This window comes from Poecilia reticulata, chromosome 2 (assembly GCF_904066995.2).
Source record: "Poecilia reticulata chromosome 2, P_reticulata-male-v2, whole genome shotgun sequence".
Lineage (NCBI taxonomy): Eukaryota > Metazoa > Chordata > Actinopteri > Cyprinodontiformes > Poeciliidae > Poecilia > Poecilia reticulata.
In genome coordinates, this window is record NC_088831.1 from 35,454,066 (window position 1) to 35,478,557 (window position 24,492).

General features: G+C 38.0%; 1 protein-coding gene across 4 annotated transcripts in view; it reads left to right on the plus strand.

Annotated features, from left to right (window-relative positions):
- The window catches only part of edar (ectodysplasin A receptor), a 56,353-nt gene that overhangs the window by 2,685 nt on the left and 29,176 nt on the right, over nt 1-24,492 (plus strand). For 3 of the 4 annotated variants that reach the window (XM_081604506.1, XM_081604509.1, XM_081604510.1), the window contains exons 1-4: nt 3,597-4,387; nt 5,036-5,247; nt 20,473-20,537; nt 24,305-24,424. In XM_081604506.1, coding sequence (XP_081460632.1) covers nt 20,487-20,537; nt 24,305-24,424 — 171 coding nt within the window. In that variant the 5' untranslated portion in view covers nt 3,597-4,387; nt 5,036-5,247; nt 20,473-20,486. Of the gene's footprint in view, nt 1-3,596; nt 4,388-5,035; nt 5,248-20,472; nt 20,538-24,304; nt 24,425-24,492 lie in introns of those variants that run through there. The other variant, XM_081604508.1, reaches the window with a different exon arrangement.

Genomic DNA, 24,492 nt, shown 5'->3' on the forward strand with positions numbered 1-24,492 from the left:
AACAAACAAACAAACAAACAAAAAAACAGCTTTTCAAATTATGACTGAATTTTTTTAAGGAACATTAGCTATCCAACCCAACTTGTCCCAGTGTGAAAATATAACATAATTCACCCTTTATTAAACCGTGAATTACCTGCTGTTTGCACATTCCTATGATTAAGTTTGGCTGACCACACCTAGGCTTAATTATTGCCTGACTCACAGAATAAAATCACTTGAACAAAACCTACCTGACAAATTGAAGTAGATTAAAATGCTGAAAGATCTCAACAAGAAATGACAAACAAGGTCTTTGGTATCTATCAGTCTGGAAATTGTTACAAAGCCATAAAACTAGACCAAACTTGGATTATGCAGCAAAATGATGATCCACAAGCATACCAGAACACCCATCTCTGAAAGGCTTAAAGAAAAGAATGTTTTCAAGTACCTTACTCAAAGTCTGTAATTCGGTGTGATTGAGGCGCCTTAGCACATGCTCAACACCTTTTCAGATACTTGTTTTACCTTTATTTCAGTTCTGAACTTGAATAACCAAAGTTCTCAGCAATGCTGAGGCATAATTACAGAACAGCCATGCAGGGACTGGACTAACAAATGTATTACAGTCCTAGAGCCAGTGGACGTAGTGGGGACTTAAATACTCCTTGAACTTTTCCATCTCACCTGGAAGAAGATCACCTCTCTTATTTGATCTGCAGAAACCCAAGTAATTTTTTGGGGGGGAGGATTTTGTTTTGTTTTTGGCTGCATAACATAGTACCATGACAACAGATCAACCATTAAAAGCATGTGAGTTACTGTTGTCAGCGCTCGCTGACGAACGCTCACTGCTGCAGCGGCCCACGAGCGCTGGCAGCAGGCCCACACTCACGGTGCGCGTCGCTCTCCTCTGTTCGCTCTCTCTATCATTCCCACTCATGTCTTTTGCACTCGCCGTGTTTCATCTGCCTAGTACAATTCTCCACAGCCAGTGATTCAGAATTAGAGTGCAGCTATGATGAGAGGTGCACAACAAAAAATATTACTGGATGAAAATTCCCTGTAGTTCATTTCAGCAAAGGTAAGCAAAAGGATTCCAGTAAAGCGATGCGTACTGTTTAACTGGCACGCATGTTGAGTTTGGACCAACATTTAATGCACTTATTATGATTTAATGGTACAGAACATGCACTGAACATAATGTTCTATAACAAAGAATTTTTAAACATTTTATCACAATAAATCAACACAGCGCTGGATAAATAGGAAGTGGAGGGATTCCTGTTTTCCCCCAAAAATCTGAAACAACTAAGCAAAATTCAGACTGACAGAAACAAGGCTGTCATATTGCAGCAACTCCAGCAGGCGAGGTCAGCAAAGTGTCTTGCCCAGCAGAGGCAGATAGAGCAGGAGCCAAACCAGCGACCCACCAGTTTCCAGGCGAACTCCTTGAAACTCGCCATTGCCAGTCAAAACAATACAGGAGTATCACTCTTGTTGCTGAAAGGGCTAAAATGTTTCCAGCTTAATTTTTGTAGTGTGATTATTGAGTGCTGCACATAGTCCTCCACTGATAATAAAGTTGTAGTCTCATGAGTTTTAAGACTTCTGTTCCAAATTGTGTTGCTTAATGGACTGAAATGGTATCATTGTTTGTACAACTGCTCATTACTCGTCAGATGCCAGGTTTCCTTTGGGAAATACTTGTTGGAGAAAATGATCAAGAATATCTGATGCTATTCGTCAGTTTTCTCAGGCAAAGCAACGCAGCTTCAGTTGTACTGAATGTTTTGTTCAAAAGTTAATGCAGAGTAAAAATTATAAACACCAAGAAATATGCTACGGGAAAAAAATAATAGAAATGTATGCATATAAAAAGAGAAGAAGTAAAAGCTCTCTTTTCCTAAAAGTACACTTTTTATGTCTGTCTGTCTGTCTTAGTCTTTATGCATACAAATTTTTTATAACCCCACATCATTCTCATTGCAAAGAGTTTTGGAAAAATTAAATGCATAACAAATTAATATAATGTGCATGTGTGTGTGTGTGATAGCTACGAAAGGGCAGGGATGGGAGGGGTTCCGTTTTCAGGTGCCAAAACCACACACCTCCTCTCTTTCATTCGCCAATGTCTTTCGTTTATGCAAAAGTAGGTTAGGTGACACGACAGTTTCCATGGCAACCACTTTTTTGCTTCCACTTTGAAGGGTAGTTAGAGGCTGTACGCGTGTGTGTGTGTGTGCGTGCGTGTGTGTGTGCATGTGCGTGCGTGTGTGCATGTGTGTGTGTGTGTGTGTTCTCACAGACAGTGTCTCTGTGTGGCCTGGTCTTAAACAGGGTAATAACAAGGTCACAGAGTCTGTGGAAGACTGGCTGAGGGATGCTCTTCTTATTGTGTTTTCTGACACAACAAGAAAAGCATCTTGTTGTGTCAGGCAAATATAAAAAATATATATGTTTTATTAACAGGTAGACCACATTTACCACAGACTTTTGTTAATGTTGACCTGTAGCACCCATTCAAAAGCAGTTGCTATGTTCCTTGTGAAAAACTTTGATGTTCTGTGTAAATCCTGTGGATAAATAAAATTCAAAGTATGACAATATTTTATTAAAATTTATAAAACAGGCTACAGTGTCATTACTGTATTGTTTTTACATCTGGATTAAATATTATAAACTCTATTGTTACAACTAATCCCGGATTCCCTTAATAATAATAATAATAATAAAAAAATCTCAGCAACTTAGAAAATTGGAAAAAGGTGAAGACGGCTGAAAAGGATCTACAAACCAATGGGAAAATACCAACGCAGATCTAGGAGAAATTAATCCTGTAGAACATAAATTAGCAAATGGGGGAAATTATCAAAACACAAACAAGAATTAAAACCAAAACCCAAACACCTGCGGATCATGACAAGAACACAAAGCACGGGTTTTCAAAATTATTCACATAGAGAACTGGGAAATTTTGACACAGATTTGTATTTTTCCCTATGACTGTGATGAATAACAAAGAAAAACCATCCAACTGCCTTAAGAAGTCATCCAATACTCAAATATAATCTTTTACATATTTGTAAGAGAACCTTGGTGAACAAACATAATTATGAAGTTCAAGGAAAGCATGATTAAGTTTTAAAACAATACCCCAAGCTTTGGTTATCTGACAAAAAACTGTTAAATTCAAAACTAGTGTGAAAGTATATCTATGCGTTGGAATGACACAGTCAAAATTTAAACCTAATTTCACTTGAAAATATGTGTAGCAAGCCTATATTGAAAAGGAAAAATGGGCAAACAAGTAATAAAGCAAAACAACATACCAAGGGCTTGAAGCAGTAATTGAAACAGAAGTTGCAAAGTCTCGGTTCAAAGGGCTGAATGCAAATCCATGCCACACCTTTTCAGAATTTTTGTGTAATCCCTTTAAAACTTTAAGCCCTTTTCCTTCCATTACACAGACTGTTTGTTGCAGTTTTTATTGACCTGTCACATAAATCCGCATAAAATCTGTTCGCGTATGTGGTCGTAACATTACGAAATTTAAAAATATCTCAAAAGCCACGCATGCTTTCATAAGGCAGCGCACAATAGTGTCTCTGGCGGTCAGTGCTGAAAAGGTGCAGCAGGAGGAATGCAGAAGGCAGGATGTTGGAGGATGGTGAAGGATCAGTGTGGCCCAACTGTAAACAGGATCAAAACTGGTGCAAGTCTTTAATTGTATCCCTTTCATTGTTGTTTGTGAACTGTATCACTTGGTCTCCATACAAACTCCTTCTTTCACATTCTTTTACGAAGCCTAATATTGGCGTTGAGATACCATCAATCATCGTTATTAAAGTTTATACATGTTAATGTGTGTTTTTGTCCAGCTTTCAGACACCCTGTTCCCAAGAGGAACTCATCTCTCGTGTCATCCTCCGCTCATCCTCTCTTTTCATCTCGTCTTGGCTTCTCTCATCGTTTTCAGTAAGGAAGCTTGGGATTGACTTCAATAGGGCTCAAAAGGAGGGGGAAGAGAGAAAGATGGAGAAAAGTTGGAGGAGAGAAGATTGAAACTGAGAGTGGGGTATCGTCAGTAAAAAAAAAAAAATAATTTGAGTAGAGGGAGGCAAAAATGAAAAACAAAAAAGTCAGAGCAAAAGGAAAGAAGGTGACTGACACACAAAGAGAAAGAGTATGTAATTACAGGACTCCCAGTGCTTTCAAAGCCCTCCTTTTATCTAATTCTTCCTGTGGATGAGAAAAGAGGAAGTGGTGTGAAGGATGAGGAGGAGGAGGAAGAGTAAAGTCCAAGCTTTAGTCCAATTCAAACACCAGGCACCGGGTCGGCAGCATCAAAGACTCACTCAAACTAATTGATGCCTTCTGTTTCAAAGACATTCATCATCTGAAGGTGAGTCTTTAAGTGGATGGGAAGGTGATTCACGTAAAGCACTTAAATGGCGATAATGCATGAGAAATGTTGTGATTATTGTTTATCCTGCGACACACAGCTGGGGTGTTGTTTGGCTCTTGTCATGCCGCGCTGTGTATAAACAGCAATAACCTCAGGATGCAGCATTACTGTTGGAGCAAAATAAAGCAGCTGAGACTCAACTGAACCATAGTTGTTATTAAATTACAGCAAATGAAACTAACTGTTAGAATGAAGCTTCTGGTCTTCCTGGAAGATCTACTGAAATTTGTGCCTGCGAAATATGTAATGATGACTCAATACCATGTTTTAAAAGACATGATTTGTCCATGAGGTTGATAGCTGTACATATAACAAAATCTATTTGTATTACGTCCATAATGACTGTTACCTGCTCATAGATTGTTGTATCTAACACAAAATGTGTTTCCCTGAATTTAACTCCTTCCAATTTAAAAGAAAAGCCAGTTCAGTCAAACGAACACTAGATGGCAGAGTCGAATCGTAACCCGCGCCATGTTAATTGACAGTCTACCTGGCACACGTTAATCGGTTTCTCTTTCAAGGGCGGAGAAAACAAATCACAAACTCTGTTTTTTTTTCCTTTTTTCTGTCTTGCTCACCAAGGAGGAGCTTGAAGACACGCCGACATGCGCCAAAGTGGAGGCTGAGACGCTGCATTGTCGCTGCACGGAGTTTAACTCCTATGAACGCAACCAGTCGGTCGGCGATGCTCACCCGACGCCACTCAGGAGATTAAACGCCGATCATCACGTCCGCTGATAGCGCAGAGCAGCAGGAGAAACCACGCCGGTGCCCCGAAAGACACGCAGCTCCAGGTAAGAACTCCACTCTGAGGAATGCACGGACAGATTGCTGCAAGACTTCGGGGAAATTCCTGAGCAACACTTTTTTTTTAAATGCCAGATAAACATGTGCTTTACTGTAATATGACCTAAGAGAAAACAAATACATTAGAGCAAACTAATAGGAGTCGTTCAGAATGCTGATCAACACTGATAAAACAGCAACAACCTCAAAAGGACAATTGATTCAATTACGTAAAGGTCTGGTTCTGTCTGTTTGTAAATGTGAAGTAAAATATGAAGAACCTTTGTTGTGAAGTCAATACAGAAATTAAATTCCAGTGTTTTTCTTTGCACAACATCAGTGAATCTTTTGAAAAGTGTGAAGCAAGCATCCTAAACACTTCTGAAGCATGTGGAGGGTGCATGTTGGTACAAAAGTTTTAGCCCAAGGAGGTAGAATAATTTTCACATCACTTGTTGTATAGTTTATAGGCCTCATTGACTTTGTGACAAGGTTGTGATTTAAGATCCTAAAATATAGAGCTTGATGTTATCTTTGTTTCTTGGTTTGTTAGAAAGCGATTTTAATGAGCTCTTTTTTTTTTTTTGGTATACATGAGGTTGTAACTGTTTTATTAGAGTTTCTTTTTTTTTTTTTTTTTTTTTTACTTTTTTGAGATTATGCATTTGAGCCGGTTGCACAGCTTTCTGCTCTGTCTACATAATTGTTTTCTTGGTGCCGCCTGACTGTCCCGGGCCCCGGGCCCCCCGGGGGAAGTCCTGCCCGCAGACAGGCAGCTCAAGCCGGCTGGGGGACATGTCAGGTCCTGCTGCACTTCTGAAGTCTGCTCGCTTGCTTGGCTTTGAACTGGAGCTCCTGGAGGAGGAAATCAATCCGTCTCTATCCACACTGCCTCTCTGACTCCCCCTGGAGCTCCCCCAGCGCAGCCCGTCACTGCTGCCACAATGATCTTTCAAGTTCACGAGTAGAAAGTCAAAAGGAGACAGAGGAAAGGGAAAAAAAAACAGGAGGGAGTGTAACTCATCTTCAAAAGACGTTAATATGGTTTCTGGGGATTAAAGGGATGAAGGGAGGACAGCTAACAAAGCCGGTGCCTGTAGTCATGATCATCCAATACCAGACAGAAGTGAACTGATAATGTGTTTACTTACTTGCCACTCCATCACTAAACGCTGCTCAGTGTTGGAATTCACACAATAGCTCTATTTATTTTGGAGTGTTTTTTCTTGTGAAAGTGAATGTTGAGATTTATGTTGGATCGCAGCTGATTTCAATCCAAGTCAGTGTGTTCATTTACCCCATGGAAAAAAAAAAAAATGGATCTCTGGGGGCTGCTGGGGTTAAATATTTTTATAATGCTTGACATGTCTCAGAGGAAGTTTCCGCTTAACACATCATACAACGTTTACTTATGGAGGTAAAGTTGTTTTAGTTCAGTTGAGACATTTATTGCCTCTAATGCTACTTGATTGGAGCTTGTGCCCAAATGGTGTCAACTACATGAAGATCGTTTTGTGGATAATCCTGACAGGTTACATTAATGTTCAGGATTAGCTGTGGTGGCTTGTAAAAATATGCTGTATTTTTTGTCATGCTACAATCTCAATTTTCAGGCCTTCCCTCCTGCTGTAAACAAATGAGGGTGGCAGTGGAGTTGCCATTGCTTCCCTGGTCCCAACATGGTGGCATTGCTGAAGATGTCCTGCATTTAGCTCTCGCCTTTTCCTCATAATCTCAGTTCCTGCTAACAGACAGCATCTCTATAGCATGATACTGCCACCATCATATTTCATTGGTTGAGTGTGTTCAGAGTGTTTTGCAGAGTTAATTCTTCTCTGAACTTATTTTTCTTTCTATTTAGGCAAAAAGACTTACATTTGAACATTCTTCTGCATCCTTACAATTTAGCTAGTGACAAACGGGATGTTTTTTTTTTTCCCCTTATATTTTTAGGAAAGAGTATCTGACCTTCACTCTTCCATGAAGGCCAGATTGATGGAGATTATTGACAAAATTCACACTGTCCACAGAGTTTCCCAACTGAGTTATTAATCTCTGCAGTTCCTCCAGAGTCACCATCGGTCTCTTGGCTGCTTCATTGATATATGCTTTCCTTGTACATGAATGACTATCTCTTTCTTGCTTTTCAGTTTTATAACACATTTTTTGATGAACAGTGGTTTTTGATGATGCTTGTGAAAGAGTTTTATAAACCGACCCTGCTCCTCTACAACTTTATTCCTGACCAGTCTGGTCTGTCTCTTGGTCTTCATAATGTAGGTTGTTCACTAATGTACTCTAACAGATCTCTGAGGCCTAGCTTCAATTAAAGTGCCGGGTTGACCCTATTTACTGTTTAAGTGACTGCTGAAAACTATTGGTTGAATTTTATTTTGGGGTATCACAGTAAAGGTACTGCACACAAATGCACAGGACAGTATTTTCAGGTTTTATTTTTAGAAAAAAAAAAATTGGAAAGCAAATTTAATTTACCTTCCTTTATACAGTAATGTACATTATTTATAACATAAAACACCACTAATATATACTGAAGTTTATGTTTGCAAAGTGACAATCAAAGTTCAGTTAATATGAATAGTTTTGCAAGGTACTACTTGCATTCTAGAGTTTCATCTGCAAATTACAGAGAATAAATGAACAAATAGGCATTAATAAATGACATGCTATCAAACACAGGACAAAATGCACAAACACATTTCTGAAAAGAAATTACTTTCAGTTTGTGAAAATTTGGATGTGTGCTTAGAATATCAGATGAAAATCAGCACAAACCACATTTCTAATCAAAAGTAATTAAAATTAAAGACAGGTGTTTTAAAAACCAATTAGCCTTATTTATTTGGGCCTGAACAGTCATCAGTGTGGAAGTCAGTTCAGGCTTTGTCCTCACTTCTCATCTGGCTGCACTTAACCCACTCTCCTCTGCAGTCTTTACGCTTAAGTTGTTAGCAATCAGATAATAATGTGTTGTTGCTGTTAATTTGTATCCGATTGCAAGTTCTGACGAGCCTCACCCTGTGGAGCGGAGGGATTGGTTTGTTGAACATAAAACTTTGGGATTCTGAATCTGAGTCTCTCACAATGACCTATAGGATCAGGGTGGGTGGTTAAAACATTGATTTTCCCTAAGCAGCTTCTTTAGGTATTAGCTGTTTGGATATTCCAAAAGAAAGGAGAAGTTTGACATTTCCTGACTGCTGAATGTCTGAAAATCTGCTTAGAAGTTGCAGGTATAATTTAACATTGTCAGAATTGTGATTTGGGCTGCTGTGTGAAACTTAATTGTTAGTTGAGAGATTGGCTATTGGCTATTACTTTTGTTTTTCCTTGACACAATGTTATTTATTATTATTTAATTTATTGTCTGCTAGTTTTTTGAATGAGTGATGAAAACCACTTGGTTAGCAACAAAGTTTTGAATTAAGCACTTATTTATTTCAAACTAAGTTTCTCACATATCATCACACACTTGATTTGTTAGTGCGTTTCTTTTGTGACTGGAATAAAACAACCCTTTCATTTCATTTATATTTTTTTTTTATTGTTTGAATATACTACGATATCAATGCATGTTTAGCTAAAGCTGTCAAAAACCCACATAGATGTGTTTTGTTTCGTTGGCTGGGTCTAAACTCTCATTATTCCCAGTCTCCAGTTGGTAACAGCTCCAGAAAGAGCAGTGATTCTTCATTGAGCTCCCTCTGGGGCTTCCAGGAAGTCTCATGAAAACATGGGGGATAGCTGCATTTCATTAATTTCTGATTTATGTTTCGTGATTCCAGCAATGCTTTATACAGCAAAGCTTCCTAAACTGCAATGCTGGTAGTAGTCACTGTGCATTAGCTTGAAAACATCCTAGTGTTTGCTAACTTTTATGCAGATAATACAGAGGACCTGCAACTGTCAGCAGAAGCCTACATTAACATATGGTGGGTAGCTGTTTCTCTATAAATGTAAAGCAGGAGGGAGGTCGTAGCGCTGTGATATTTTCATTTGAGATTTTCTCTGTAGGTAAGCCAATTCATCAATTTCTGAGAAGATTTACTTATCATGTCACCCATGAAATGTGCAGAACATTGGTGCTGTAGGCCAGGATTTGTTGCTTTTTATGTCCCATAATCAAATGCGTCACACTTAAAGCATGACTAGCAGTGGGAGTCATTCGGAATATATTTATAGATTTACTAAAAAAATAAAAATGACCAGAATTTTCTGGTTTTCAGCCTGACCACACCTGATAGGTTGGAATCTCCAAAATGTATAATTTTTCTGATCAGCAAAAACACTAAATGTAAGCACTGCCAAGTTACAGTGACAGTAGAAGTTGTTAGTGAAGAGAGAAGATTCACTGAGGTATTATCAGAACAAGTAAGGTGTTCATAAATATATTTAGAGGAAGTTCAAAATATACCGAAAAGAAGTTTGTATTTGCAATGGAGACACAAAGGCTGTTCATTCAGGCTGCCCGTTAGAGAGCTGGATTTCAGCTGGATCGTTTTATTTAATTGAAGTTTAGATCATCGGCCAATAGATGTCAACTCGTGCTCATGAAGTTCTGTCAAACTGGTGACAATGACAATCGAGCAACTTCCACAAGTACAAGAAAAACTCAATGCATTACATCTGTGGCTTTATCTATACTAACCCACATTTTTTGTGAAACGAATAGTTTACGAGTTGTTTGCCCCTCTGTTTGGGTAAAGAACAGCTGGATACCTTGTGATTATAAAACCTGATTCCACATTGGCCAGTTTTGCATGTGTGCAGTGTTTATGTGTGCATTTTGTGCTGCAAATCTCAACAACAGTGAAGCAGTTTCTAATGGATTGGTCCATCTGTTCTTACTCTGTAACATGAAATGTGAGCTAAAGAAGTTAATGACTGACAAGGAAGCGTAAACACGGTCTAATAAAGCAGGAGTTTTGGGAGATTATCTAGTCCAGCGCTGCTTTAATCGTGCACAGGGTTTTCTTCAGTTGAATTTCAATATCAACTTTACCACCATCTGTTGGTGCAGGGAATTCACAGTGATTTAATTTGAAATGCAACATGTAGATTTTCTTTACCGAAAAAAAAAAAAAAAAAAATCTGTTGAAAAATACCTCTACCTGTTACAGGACATGCTTGATTTGGACATTTTTGACACCTTTTTGAGAATACCAGAGTGAGTGTTTGACTGATGTTTTCCATAATGGTAACAGGACTAATATGGCTTACTCACCAGTATAAGATCCTAAAGACATCCAAAACATTCACTCTGTAATAAATATGTCTTTGGTTACAGATACCAGTAAATCCCTGTTTTACAGTCACTGCTCAAAAAAATAAAAATAAAAATTATAGAGGTTTTTAATAATGGAGAGATAAGTAACTTCAGAGCTTTCGACAAGGTTAAATCGATCATGCGGTGAGACAGTTAGTGGGTTTGGAAACAATCAAGGGATACAGTTACTGTTGCTCCCAGATGAGGGATATGCACAGATGTAGAATCTGGTCTCAGAATAATGAGTTTCAGATCTCTGCAGTTAAGCTCCTGGTGGCAGGTTAAACAATACAGTTGATGCTTTTAATGGTTTTCTACTTAAACTCTTTAAAGTCTCTGCTTTTTAATGGATTGACTTAGAGTTTAGCTTTGAAGATTCTCCTTCCTTTGCATGTACGTCCATCCATCATGACCGCTTAAGGGACTTAAATTATACCCTCCAATGACAAGCAATTGGAAGACCTTCGGGGCTGTTAGAGGAGGTGTGAAACTGCACACCTGTGGTGTACCATGATGAATATGTCCAGTGCAAACAAGCAGAAGCAAACAATGCACATTTCAAGCTGGTTAATTGTGTGTACCACCATTAAAAAGTTGCTTTCTTTGAATGTGTTTAAGGGAACATCATGAAGGATATATGACCCGCAACGTAATTGCTTTGGCTGAAAGATCTGCATTATTTCTCCATTTGCTGTACTGTAGGCGTGAGCTGGAGAAAAGGAATCATAAATCCAGATGAATTCCAGGTTACAGTTTAGGCTTCCCACCTACAGTTAGCGCAAAACAAACAGAGACAGACGAGGAGACAAGGAGAGAGACGTTCTGCCCCAGCTGAGGTAAAGAGAGAAACAAGGGATCAAGGAGAGGAGACGATGAAAGACTGATCACCAGCAGGCAGAGAATCAAAGAGACCGCTGACTGGAACTGCCATAGGTGTGCGATATGAGACAGAATGAGAGGCAGTCTGCGTAGGCACTGGCTTTTTCTTTTCATGCTCCTTAAGGGTTTGTTTTTTTCCTGAGCACTGAGTGAAAAGATGACAGTAAGTCTGTAATTAAAGCAATTAAAAGATAAAAAGAGAACAAAAAAACATCACTCACAGTCTCGTGCAAAAACATTTGTTTCATTTAGGGCATGGAAATTATTATGCGTGGTGTTTTTCTCTCATAAGAAAAAAAATACGTTTTTAGAGAAAGAGCTGATAAAGTGCAAAAACTATGAAAAGTTGAGGTGGAATGGAAATAACGTCTGCTATGATAAAGTAGACGTTTAAGACGTAGAAGCCCTCATTACTGATTTTTACGTAGAGCTGTTTTCACCAGAATTTTGTGTAGATTTCCATTTTTTTTGTAAAGCTTCAATATCTTTAGTTTAACAAGATATAAAAACAGTGCTGAAAATATTTTTGCTTGGCCTTTCTGTTTTGAACTTGTCATTATATACTTATGCTGGGAGTAAGGGTCAGACATGTCAGCTACTCCTAAGCTTTAAACAGGTTTCAGCCATATTATGTCTTCAGGTCAGGACTAATAGAAAACCTTTGACTTCATCTGTTTTGAATTGCAACTTCAGGGGATCTTTCTGTTTAATTGCAAACAAAAACTTTGAAATTGTACTTAGCAAAAACTGTTCCAGCTGCACAGTTTTTTTTTTTCTCTCTCTTTTTTTCAAAATGTGCGACATTCTGGTGGAAATAGGAAGTCTTAGTATTTCCTGAAGTGGCACTTTAAAAAAAAAAAAGCTTGTTCCAGAATGATTTGTTTGGACAAATTCAAGAATAATCAATGCATCATTTATTTCCTTGGAGAGTTGAGCTCGGTCTTATAAAGCCTTGTGATGCATCTGGGTGGTATGGGAGTAAATTGATATTTGTCAAGGAGACGAGGGCCAGCTGCTGTCTGAGGTTTGGCTCTGTCTCCAGCCATGGAAGTCACCTTTAATTGTGGGTTTATTTTCACATTAAACATCATGCAGCAAATCAGATATATTTATTTACAGCTCATTAAGCTCCTTGTAAGTGAACCATGGTGGCTACTTTGACTTCCTGTGGGTCTTTTAAAAACAGAGGATGGCTTTTCTGAAACATACACAGCCCTGTCCCTTCTTAGATGTTTTCTCCCAATCAGTAAACTCTGCTTGAGGAGGCTTTGAGACGTGCACGTAGTTTGACTCAACTGAAGGTGAAAGCGGTTGGTGTGATTTGACTGACAGGCCCGCCACCCCACCAACCCTTCATTTGCAATCCAACTGACTCCAAATCATAGTAGAGAGACAGAGAGCCTGCAGCACATTCCTCCTTTACCTGCCTCACATCAAAAGACAGCAAGGGCAGTTAGAATGAGATTGGACTGGCTATATTCTTACACTCAGTCATAATGTGGATAATGTTTGGAGCATTATTAGTAATTAGGAAGATGGGGAGATGATTATAACCATTACAGAGGTAATAACACGGTATTAAACTGGATAGAGTAGTGAAATTTTTGTCTGTTAAACCTTTAAAATACCATTGGTGGTACTTGGGCTGCGGAAATATTTTATTAAGAATTTAAAATACAAACAAAAATCCCTGGCAATGTAGATCTATTAGACGCCAACAGTTAATTGTTCTCAAAGGAGAAGCAGGAGAAGAAATTACAAAGAACTGCAAGTTATTGACTGTGCCATCATACAGCCCACGTAATAAACTACGCTAAAGAAACACAACAATCTTAATAACTGGTCTATAGTGATATTATATTAAAATACTATTTTGGTAAGCCGGCTGCTAAGTCTCTTTCAAGACATGTGTAGAAGACTCCCTTTTTTCATGCATCACACAGAAAGCAAGGTCTGCAATTAAATAGATAAATAGTTTTTTTTCTACCTTTCCTGATGTGTTGTTTCCCAGAACCAGGTTTAGATGACAGACTACAACAACTCGATGGAGGGGAAATCCATAAAGTTTGTGGCTTCTTTCCTTTTTAGCTCCAAACCCACTTCATTGAAGTTTTATTGCCGGTGAAAATTCAGATAATTAACCTGCATAATATTTCACAACTACAGTTTATACTGAGCGCTCTTACAACACCGTGCGGGGTTTAACTAGACTGAAGTGGGATTTAGTTGAATAAACATACACTGAATCATGAATACTATGAAAATGTTTTCCTAGACGTGTTGAGAGGTGATGGTGACATTTCGTCTTTTGTCACCAGCTCAGACTTATTGCTTTTTGTAGTGTTGTGCATGCACAGAAAAACAGGCAGGGCTTAAGCGTTGTCAAACTGCTTAACATCTGTTTGAGATCTTGTGCAGATTTGGCAGGTTGAGTCCTAGTCTGTAAAGGGATAAAGTAATTGCCTTTTTAGGGTTTGAGCTCCTTATCAGTGCACTGATTAACTTCAGGACCCATGTACGGCTGGAATGGATTATGTTTGCATGTGTGTGAGATTGTGTTTATGACAGGGTAGACTCATGTTGATCTGGTGAGGTAGAAAGACCAGTGGTCGTTGGGTGAGCTGAATTCAGTGACCGATCTAAATGGGCATTGTAAATTTGTAAAATCTCACTTATGTAGAAAACTGTTAATGTATTTTAAAGCTTTTCTCAGTTTAGGTCTGTGGCATGTTAATTTAGGCCTGTCGTGAATTTTCAGTTGCTGCATGTTGCAAGTTCTGTTATTTTTAAGGTCTGGTTTAATTGTCATGTGTGATAGCAAGAATGGAGAACAATGGGAAGGAAAAAAAACAGACGAAAAGCAAGAAAGCATAGTTGATAAGAAACAGACATTTCTCTTCAAACACACCAAAATCCAAAATGATTAAAAAGCTGTGAGTCTGTACTCTGCTAATAGAATTATCATCAAAAATTAAGTGCTTCATGTGCGCTCACAAAACATCCTCTAACCACATTTTTGCTGTATTGTTTCTTGGATGGCTTCTCAGGCCACTAATTGGCCTAATACCTATTCAAGTCATCATTTTTGGCTCTGTAATAAAGACCCTTTATACAATTAAGCAATGATGGGGAAAAGCCATTTCCCACACAACTCATCTGAAACAATTGTTAATGGTAGGTAGTGAGATGTAGAGAATTTTTTTTCCCCACAAGAACTGATGAAGTGAATTACAACTGAGAGCCTGGGAGGATGAAACTTAAACATGGAAAAGTTACAGTGCTAGCCTGAACAAGCAGACCTCTTAAATTATTTGCTATATTCTGATATTAGTGTGGGACCAATGAAGCTTGTGGCAAAAAAAAGTAACTGGAAAAGTCTTTAAAAAGATATTTAGCTTTGTATTGTTTAATCAGATACCGAGTAAACAGTGTACAAAAACGTGTATTTAACTTGAAGACATCTGCAAGAAGATGCCTGTTGATATTTGATTGGAAAGGTTTTAGTGAGCAATGGCTTCTTAATTAAATATTATTTTAAAATTTTTAATATTGGCATTTAATGACATTGACTCCCAACCTGAGTGTACACAAAATCAATGTGCACTCACTACCCGCTTTATTAATCACATCTGTTCATTGGCTTATTAAATACAGAACCAATCAGATCTCCACACCTGGTTATCTAGATGAGAAATAAAATTATTTAATCAATCAAATTTTATTTGTATAGCACATTTCAGCTGCAAGGCATTTCAAGTTGCTTTACATAATTAAAAAACAAAATAAAAACAGTATGTGACAGGCGCTTCAAAAAATTGAAGCGCGTGTCGTCGCCGGACTCCGCCGTCCGTTTAACACGGGTATTATCCAGGCCCCGTCGCCTAACAGGACAAGGTCTCCAACCTTGCAGCACCAGGCTCCGTCCACCTGTCACGCGAATTTTTGCGCTAGGACTTTACTGTCCTACACAGATTTTTGTGTACTATTATAAAAACAGAACTGTGAATTAGGATGGGAGAGAAAAGTGGACTTAAGTGACTCTGAACATGGTTTTAGTTGTTGCTGCTCTGAGTATTTGAGAAACTGCAGATTTCCAGGGATAAACAGGGAAACTAAGGCTCCAATTCACACGGCTCATCACAGTTGGATAACAACAGGTTATAATAAATGTTGCTTGGTATGATGAGTCTTGTTTTCAGCTACAACATTTACATGGTAGAAACAGAAATGATGTAAAAGAACCAATATAAAACGTGAACAAGAGACAAATCTACAGCAACTGCCTATTTAAATTCATTAATTTTCTGAGACATTGTTGAACATAAAACCTTTTTCAGATCATAGTTTGGAACTCCACATTATCAACCTGTTTTTTTTCCCACAACATTCTGATCATTATGCGGCAATCATGATCCCTGTGTGCTTTCAGAGCATACAGCCGAGATTACTAAACCAGATGGGTGTAGCTTTGCTACTTGCAGCATTCACTTGGGCAGTAAGGGTAAGACGTGGGAGGAATTTCCCCACAGGGCAAAGCTCTGTTTACTGATCCTTATAAAGACTGTCCAATTGCATTTCGTGATTTAATTACAAGAAGTTGTTGCACATCATCCTTAACATGTTTTTATCTGCATAATATTTTGCAGATTAAAGTACTTCTCAGACTCCAGCTGCTACTGAAACAGTCTTTTGTATCGTAGCGTCACGTTGCACTTCTTTCCTCTATTCCACATCAAGCCTTATCAATCAAATGTTTTGTAAAGCACATTTCAGCATCACATTAGTTCAAAGTGCTTTACATCATAAAAAGACATCATAAACACATCATATAATCAACAGTTGTTAAAGCCAATAACAGACATTATACTTTGTCAAGTGCTGTCATTAAAAACATCAGTACGCATCAAATGTTTTGGTCAATGTTCCATTTAGTGTGGTTAAAAAACAACTCTAAACAGGTGGGTTTGCAGTCTTGATTTAACTGAACTTTTGTGTTTCCGCTTTCTGGTAGTTTTGTAACTCCAGATTTTTGGTGCATAAAAGCTGAATGCTGCTTCTCTCTGTGTAGTTCTGGTTCTGGTTCTAGGGATGCGGAGCAGAACCAGAAGACCTGATACAACAACAAATCTTTCAACAATTTAGCTAACAGAAGTATTTTTCAAATCTATTCTCTAAGCTAAATAGAGCCGGTGTAAGTCAGTGTAAACCAGTTCAAAGTGGTTTGTGACACAATCAGGGAAACACTGTTGGCAGATTGGCTTCGATTGGGTTGTGCTATACTTTTTATTTAGAATTCTTGCATAAATACTTAAAAATAGCTGTATCTCTGCACAAATTATGAGACGGGAATCATGAGATGAGTTTAAGTAAAAGCTCAAATATAAACGAATTAAACAATGACTTGATCAAATTGGGAGCAGATAGGAATATCCAAGTTTATAGAATAAACTTGCAGTATATAAATATAAGCTGCTTATTTGTGTTCTTACGTATTTAGGGATCAATAGTTTGCCTGTATTGCAGATTAATTATGCATTAAATAATTTTTTATACTCATTTGTCATGTCTTCTGCTATTTGTTTACTGTCCTCACATCCATCCAGTTAAAATGCCAATATATGGCAGATTCGTACATTGTAACACGTTAAGTCAAAGACGATTTTAAGCCTTTTTTATAGGATTTTTATTTATTTATTTATTTTTTACTGCTTAAATATTTGTGGTCTATAAGCTTTTCCTGTGTATTTTTTGTGAGTCAAAGAGTAAATTGTCACTCCATTGCTATGCGCCATTTCATTCTGGATTTATTCTGCTGTAATTAAACCCAAGCAAATTAAAAACACATTCGAAACCACAGCTAATGAAGAGATGGGGGGTTCCAAAGATGTCTCCGATGTGATTCAGTCTAGCAATTGTAAAGTGAAAACAGAATCCTAAAATAAACAAACTACCACGCTGCGAACTGTGCAGTACGCTTGCTCGAATGACACACACACACACACACACACACACACACAAACCTGTTAAGGGCACAGCTAAAAACAGACAGGTTATTTATTGGAGATTATACAATCGTTAGAAGATTAATACCCCTTGGGAGGCTAAAAAGGCTCAGGCTGACTTTCATCTCAAACCTGCCCCAACAGAGAGAGCTGAGGTTAGAGAGACAGGGTTGAAAGAAGTAAGCAGACTGTCAGAAGACACAGATCGTCTTCAAACGCAGTTAAGTGGTGTGTGTGTGTGTTTGTGTGCGCACGAGTTTGTGTGTTCATCACTTTAACCCCATAATGAGTAGCCTTGAGGGGGTCCATAGCCATTTGGCAGCTCTTCATTTCCTGATTTAAGAAAAAACAAAACATAATCAAGTCTTTTATCTCTTCAGCAGTGACACAAAAATACATACACAGGCACGCACTCACACAGTACATACCGGTTGTGGTCTTACCACAAGGTTTTGCACAATTAAGCTTATTTTGCCCTCAGAAGTTAATGCTGCTTACATTTACAGTCAGACTATGTGTTAATATGCGTGTGCTTGAGTTTGTGTGTGTGTGCGTGTGTGTGTGTGTGTGTGTGTGTGCGTGTGTGCATGTGTGTGTGTGTGTGCGTGTGTGTGCGTGTGTGTGCGTGTGTGTTTGAGATACAAAAGGGAGAAAGCCGCAATTATTTCCAATCTGAGGTCAAAATCTGTCTGGCTCCAGACCTCGGATTTCACTCTTCCATGTCGGAAACTTCAGATCTTCCCTTATGGCTAATTCTCCAACTCTAGTGGTTTGATCTTGCTTAATTGCAGCACACACACACACACACACACGCACACACACGCACACACACACACACACACACGCACGCACACACACACACACACACACACACACACACACACGCATGCATGCACCCCATGCACACGTACATGTTCAACCTAACTTGGGATGGATTTAGAGTTGCACTGTCGATGTGAGATAATTTTACCTAACGATACATCCATAAAACTATTGACGGTTTTATACCATTATATCAGCCTTTGTAAACCCAGATGTTCTGAATTTGGCTGAAAAAAAAAAACTTTTTCTTGATGGTTAGGAAGAGATTGGATAGCTTTCCCAAACATACATGCCAAACATACATACAAAGTATCTAGCTAGTAACCTAGCTAGATACTTTGACACTTAAAAACAAAACAAACAAAACAAACACTTGGAACAATGTGATTTGAATTTAGTCATAGATCTGAAGGACACCGCAAACCTCAGCTTACTTCTAAAAACATTTCACTGGAACCTTTCAAACTAAAATACTATAGCACTTTAATTTTCCCCAGTAGAATTACACAATTAGGGTATCACCATTTGTTTTAATATGCTTTATAAAAATTGTATTAGAGATTTTTATAAAAAGAAAAAGAAAAAAAAACATTGTATGATAAAATTAGGTGAACGCACCTGGGGTTTTAAACTGCACTGTACGCCATAGCCAGCAGGGGGCAACACGTTGCAAACATTTTGTTTTTTTCCTGTAAGTCAATGAGAAATAAGTCATAATATCAATTTATGCACAGTTGCAATATGCCAATAATATAATTTCCTTAATGCTTGAATGAACTTAATGAGCTCTCAGTGGTGCACAGGTGTACAGTGCCATATATAGCAGTTGTTCAGATTATTTTGAAGTGGGTTTTGTTAAGAGGTTATGTCTAGGCTATAGCATACACAACATACGTTGCACTACATGGAAAACAGTTGAAGTTCATCTGGAGGAATCCAGCTCACTGGGAGAAATCCCAGACAGCGCATGAAGGGAGATGAGAGTCAAGAGGAATTGAGTAGGAAGGCAATAGTGAGGCTACTACTTAATGTACCTTCACATTATCGTCTTGTTTGGATTTGACAGATCTTGGTATGTTCCACACTGTGAGCCCCTACCAGCCTTTTAGATGTTCCGGCAGAGAGGATTAGAAAATTTTTAATTAAAAAATGAATCAGATTTACTTCTGAAAGCAAATCTGAATGGGTTTTTTGTCACGAAAAAAATAGTGTTTTATCTTGAAGTTAACTACTGTCTGTGTCTCTTTGGTTACCTCCACTATCACCTACCTGTGTATTGACTCATGCTAATAATTTTACCCAATTGCTAACCTTTGCCCGTGACGTATGTTATGTGCCAGTTTGACGCTATGGAGCTTACGGGAAATTGCCTGCGCCGTAAACAACCATCCTCCACTGCAAAGAGAGGTGGCTGTTAATGTTAATTCAATATTTGGAAGTGTGGCCAACATGGACAGAACTGCTTTGTTCACTTACTCTGCTGCCATTGCTAAAACTAAAGGCAGACTACAACTCCAAAACAACGCAGAAACCATCAACACCATCGTCTACAACTTCTCCTTCTGTGATGAAAGACCAGAGACAATCTGTAAACAAGCAGAATTGTACAGGAAGGCAATGGCAATACTAATGATTACATCACTTTTATGTCACAATCTATTGTTATGTATCAATCAGTCAATCAGTCAAATTTCATTTGTATAGCACATTTCAGCAGCAAGGCATTTCAAGGTACTTTACATAATTAATTTTAATGTAGATTAAAAATAGCTTTCAAGCAACTCATCTTCTTTTTTTCTTTCTTTTTTTTAAAAATATGCATATCTAAAAATAGACATTCATAACCAAGGTCAACCATATAACACATTGTTGACTAATCAGGTATTTTTAAATGCTGCTAAATGATATGACCTGCATTTATACTGACGTATACCAAAGATTGGCCAGAGGTGATATTTGCTCATAGTTATGACTCAGAAGTTTGCCATAGGTTGTTCTACTGCTATTACTTGTTTATTGGCAGTGACGTGATGCTAGTGAGCCATTCACAGCGTTTGGCCACACACATGCACAACATTCCCGCTGACAACGCTCCTGTCGGATGCGATGTTTCAATTCATGACTTGACTGATTGATAATAGCAGTTAAAGTGCAGGGAAGCTGCAGGCGGAAAAAAAAGTTCATTAAAAGTTTATGAAGAAAAATGAGCATTTGCTGTCATTTCATGCATTTCTCCTGTCTTTCAGGGATTAGACACAAAATGTCACAGAGCAGAGGTCAGAAGAAGTTTGTCTTCCTCTCGTTAATATTGGTAAGTCTGTTCCCCCCCTCCCCCAGCACTTGAACGTGCATTTAATCACCTTTCCTACTCCTCCCACTGTTATTCTTGTATCCTGTGCTCTGATGTTCACTCCCACCTTACATTCTCCTCTTGCCTTGTCAGGCTTTGGGCGGTAGAAACGCTTGTTTGATCATACCTAAAGTTGATTCCACAGTTAGCACTTTATCGTCCAGACTTTGTGGCATTTTTGTTCCAACAACATGCATAACTCTTAGACACTTGTAAGCAGTTAGTTAATCCTTGACTTTTGTAAGGAGCGACTGTCTTTTGTAAGGAACTGACTGTCTTCTTTGATGCTCTACTTGTTTCAATGTTGAAATCCATTGGCAGGACTCCCAACAGGCCCCTTGGATTCACACACTCCCTTCTTCCCTGCTCTAGTATCCTCTTGTTTGCAGAAAAACACCATAAAGTCTGAACCACAGGATGTGTTACTTATGTACAGAAATATAGTTTGTTTTTGTTGCCTAAATGAATATATTCCAGAACTTCTGACACGTGCAAAGATGACAAGAAGACAGAAATTTCCAACTTTGAAAAAGTTTGAAGAAGAAGTTTAGGCATGCAAGGTAAAAGAAAGCAATGTATGCAAAGAGACTTCCAGCAACAGCTTGCTGAAGTCTAAAATGACCCTACATGGTGTTAAAATGACAGAAAGTAGTAATGGGAGTAATATTAGAGAATGTGTTGGCAGCACTTGCTTTTGGTAAGTCTTCACTCTCTTCAAAATGGAGTAAAGCATGAAAAAAATGAATAAAGTATTACAAAACCCCACACATTTTATTGCAGTAGAAAGTACTAATTATGAAACACATTTTTAGGGAAAGTTAATGCAACAAAAATTGCAGCAAAAATGTAGTGTTAAGCAACTGGTTGTTACTGTATCAGTTGTTTTAGCATAAGTGTGTTGTTGAACTAGAAAGAAGACATTGCAGTGAGATTATAGTAACTTCATTCCAAAAGGCAACATTTTTTAGCCTCCACTACTGCTTTTCCTTTTGCTGTAATTGGTCTTTATCATAATATTTGTCCTGAGAGAGATTATAATTGACTAGAAAAAAAAACATAATGAGAGGAGATTCAGCTTTCCTAAACCTTGGCTCTAGATTAAGTAGTGGCTGGCACCCTCAGTTGTGTTGCGATCAAATCTGCCTTAGAACTAATTCACAACAAAAAGTGGGAAAAGTTAAATTATTTTTTTTTTTTTTGCTTTGACATGCTTTGCTTTCTACTTTCTAGCTCTTTTTACATGTCGCAATTATCGAATTTTATCACAATTTATAGACGGAGACTTATGGGGAGACGAGGTACTTTCATCCAGCCGCAATCTGCTGCAGCGCCACCAGATGCCACCAATTCTCACTTTATTGTTTTATTGCTCATGAAGCTGTATTTACACCAACTGCACTCCAGGCATGTAAACAATGGGTCAATCTGTTCTGGATTTGGTTTATATTATTATCAGGTTATCTGGCCAGAGAGGAATGGACTCATATACATAAATGAGCACTTGTTCAAACAGGTCTTCAGCTCACTGACAGGATATGGTTGGGAGGAACAGCCGAGAAAGAGGGAGATGTTATTAAAACAACAGAGAAAAAGACGGAGAGTCTTAGTCATGGACTCATTTATTTTCCCTCTATCATTTTCTGGACAGCAGATGATTGTTAAAAGTCAGTTAGTTTGTTTGGAAAAGGACAAAGTATGCTGGAAAAGCTATAAATACCAGCTGCTACTTATTACATTGAGCCACAATGACACAATACCACACGTCTTTCACACACACACACACACGCACACACGCGCACACACACGCACACACACACACACACACACACACACACATACACACACACACACACACACACACACACACACACACACACACACACACACACACACACACACACACACACACACACACACACGCCCCCCCACACACACACACACACTTTCAGTCACATTTCCATTACTGCAGGGGACATTTCATTAACTTAAATTTTCAGAAAATGTACCCCAACTCTAACCAAAGCCACAACTTGCATAAACCTATTGTGACCACAACCTTAACCCCAAAACCCAACCTTTATCATCCGATCTTCACAAGGAAGTTAACGATTATTGTTTTTGGGGACGTTTTGCCTCCAAATGTTATATTATTCCCACCATACAACAGCGTGAAAACATCCATTTCTCCATGACGGGACCCCACAAAGTGTGTTCACACACAAAAAAATGATGCTATTGCACAATCTTGTCATTTAGAAGTCACAAAGCAGACATTTAAATTGATCTTTACAAAAGTAAATATCACATCGGGATATCATTTTATTGTTTTTTATTTTCTTTGCTACTTAAATTTTATGCCATTTAAGTTTTTTTTTTTTATTAAAGCTCCAGTTCTACTGGATATTAAATAATTCATCCTGTGCTTTTAGTTCTGCTCATATGCCAGTCCACGTAATATTCAACTTATCTTAGAGACAACTCTATACACTAATATATATTTTTTTATTCATGATGAAATGACACAAAATCAAAAATAGTAGTTAGCATAAAATGTATCGTCATTTTGTGCACAGATAAGCTTCATAATTTGAGATGCAACACATGTGCCATTTAATGTTGTGTTTCAGATATTGGCTATCCAGATTAAATTGGTAAATCATGCTGAATCTAGTGAAAAATGTTTCTTTGTTATGCTTATTTTCTAAACGTTGAAGTTTGAAAAAGCAAATGTGTTGCATGACATCTACAGAGAACTTTGGTATTAGCCAGTGATGTTACACAGTTCTCTGACTTTCTCAATGGTTATTAAACAAAAAAAAAAAACGTGCAAAGAAGAACATGCTGATGGTTAATGCATTTATACACCGTAGGTAACAGGTGTTGTCCGTTGTGATAGATTTAAATAATATGGGGAGGGGACACACATTTTTAAATAAAGTTATTTTTACACATCTGTGGAATAGAATAGAAATAGCTTTTATTATTCCACAATAGGAAAACATAGGTGTAACAGCAGCAAGTTAAGGCAAGTGGGAACATGCATATTTACACAAAGGTAAAAATAAAAAATCAGAAAAAGAGACTGAACAGTATGCAGAAAATTATGTGAATAAGAAACAAGAGGTTAATTACAAGAATTGGAAAAAAAATGTACAAAGAACTGGGATGTGCAAATAGTAAGAGTGTCAGTAAGGTTTAAAGAGAACCATAAAAAAACAAACCTTTTGAGATCAAATAAATATTTGCAGAACATATGATACAACATATAATTTAATCTTTTTTTTATTTATATAATGAACAAGTAGTGCGTTTATTCAGTTTAGTAGAGCACATCAATATACAATGAACAGGATCTAAAACCACCTCACAAAATCAGATTCAGTTTAAGTCTAATTGATCGCAATAGTAGATAATAATGCCAGGTATGGACATTCCCCATTATGCACTGACATATTTTTGTACATTCAAAATGATGTGATCACACGCTTTGTAACTACTTGGATTATCTCATGTAGATAAAAAAAAAATTAACTTATAGCAGGTTAACTGAGCCACTACTGAAGATCTACCAACCTTAGGTGGTGCAGTTCTTGTCAGTTATTATTCTGTCAGTGTGACCGCATTAATAGGAATGTCTCATTTGTGTCTTCACAAGCTCTGTTTTGCAGTTTCCACATTTGTCTTCACTTACCCTGCTCTTCACCTGCCTGTCTCTGCGTCCCCCCCAGGTGTCTCGTCTGTTTGTCAGTGCCGAGTACTCCAGCTGCGGAGAGTACGAGTTCTTCAACCAGACCAGCAACAGCTGCCAGGCCTGTCCTCAGTGCCAGCCAGGGCAAGAACCGCATATGGTGAGGGCATTCTCAAACACACATATATAATTTAGGGAATCATTTTCTGGCCTGTTTTTACTGTGTTC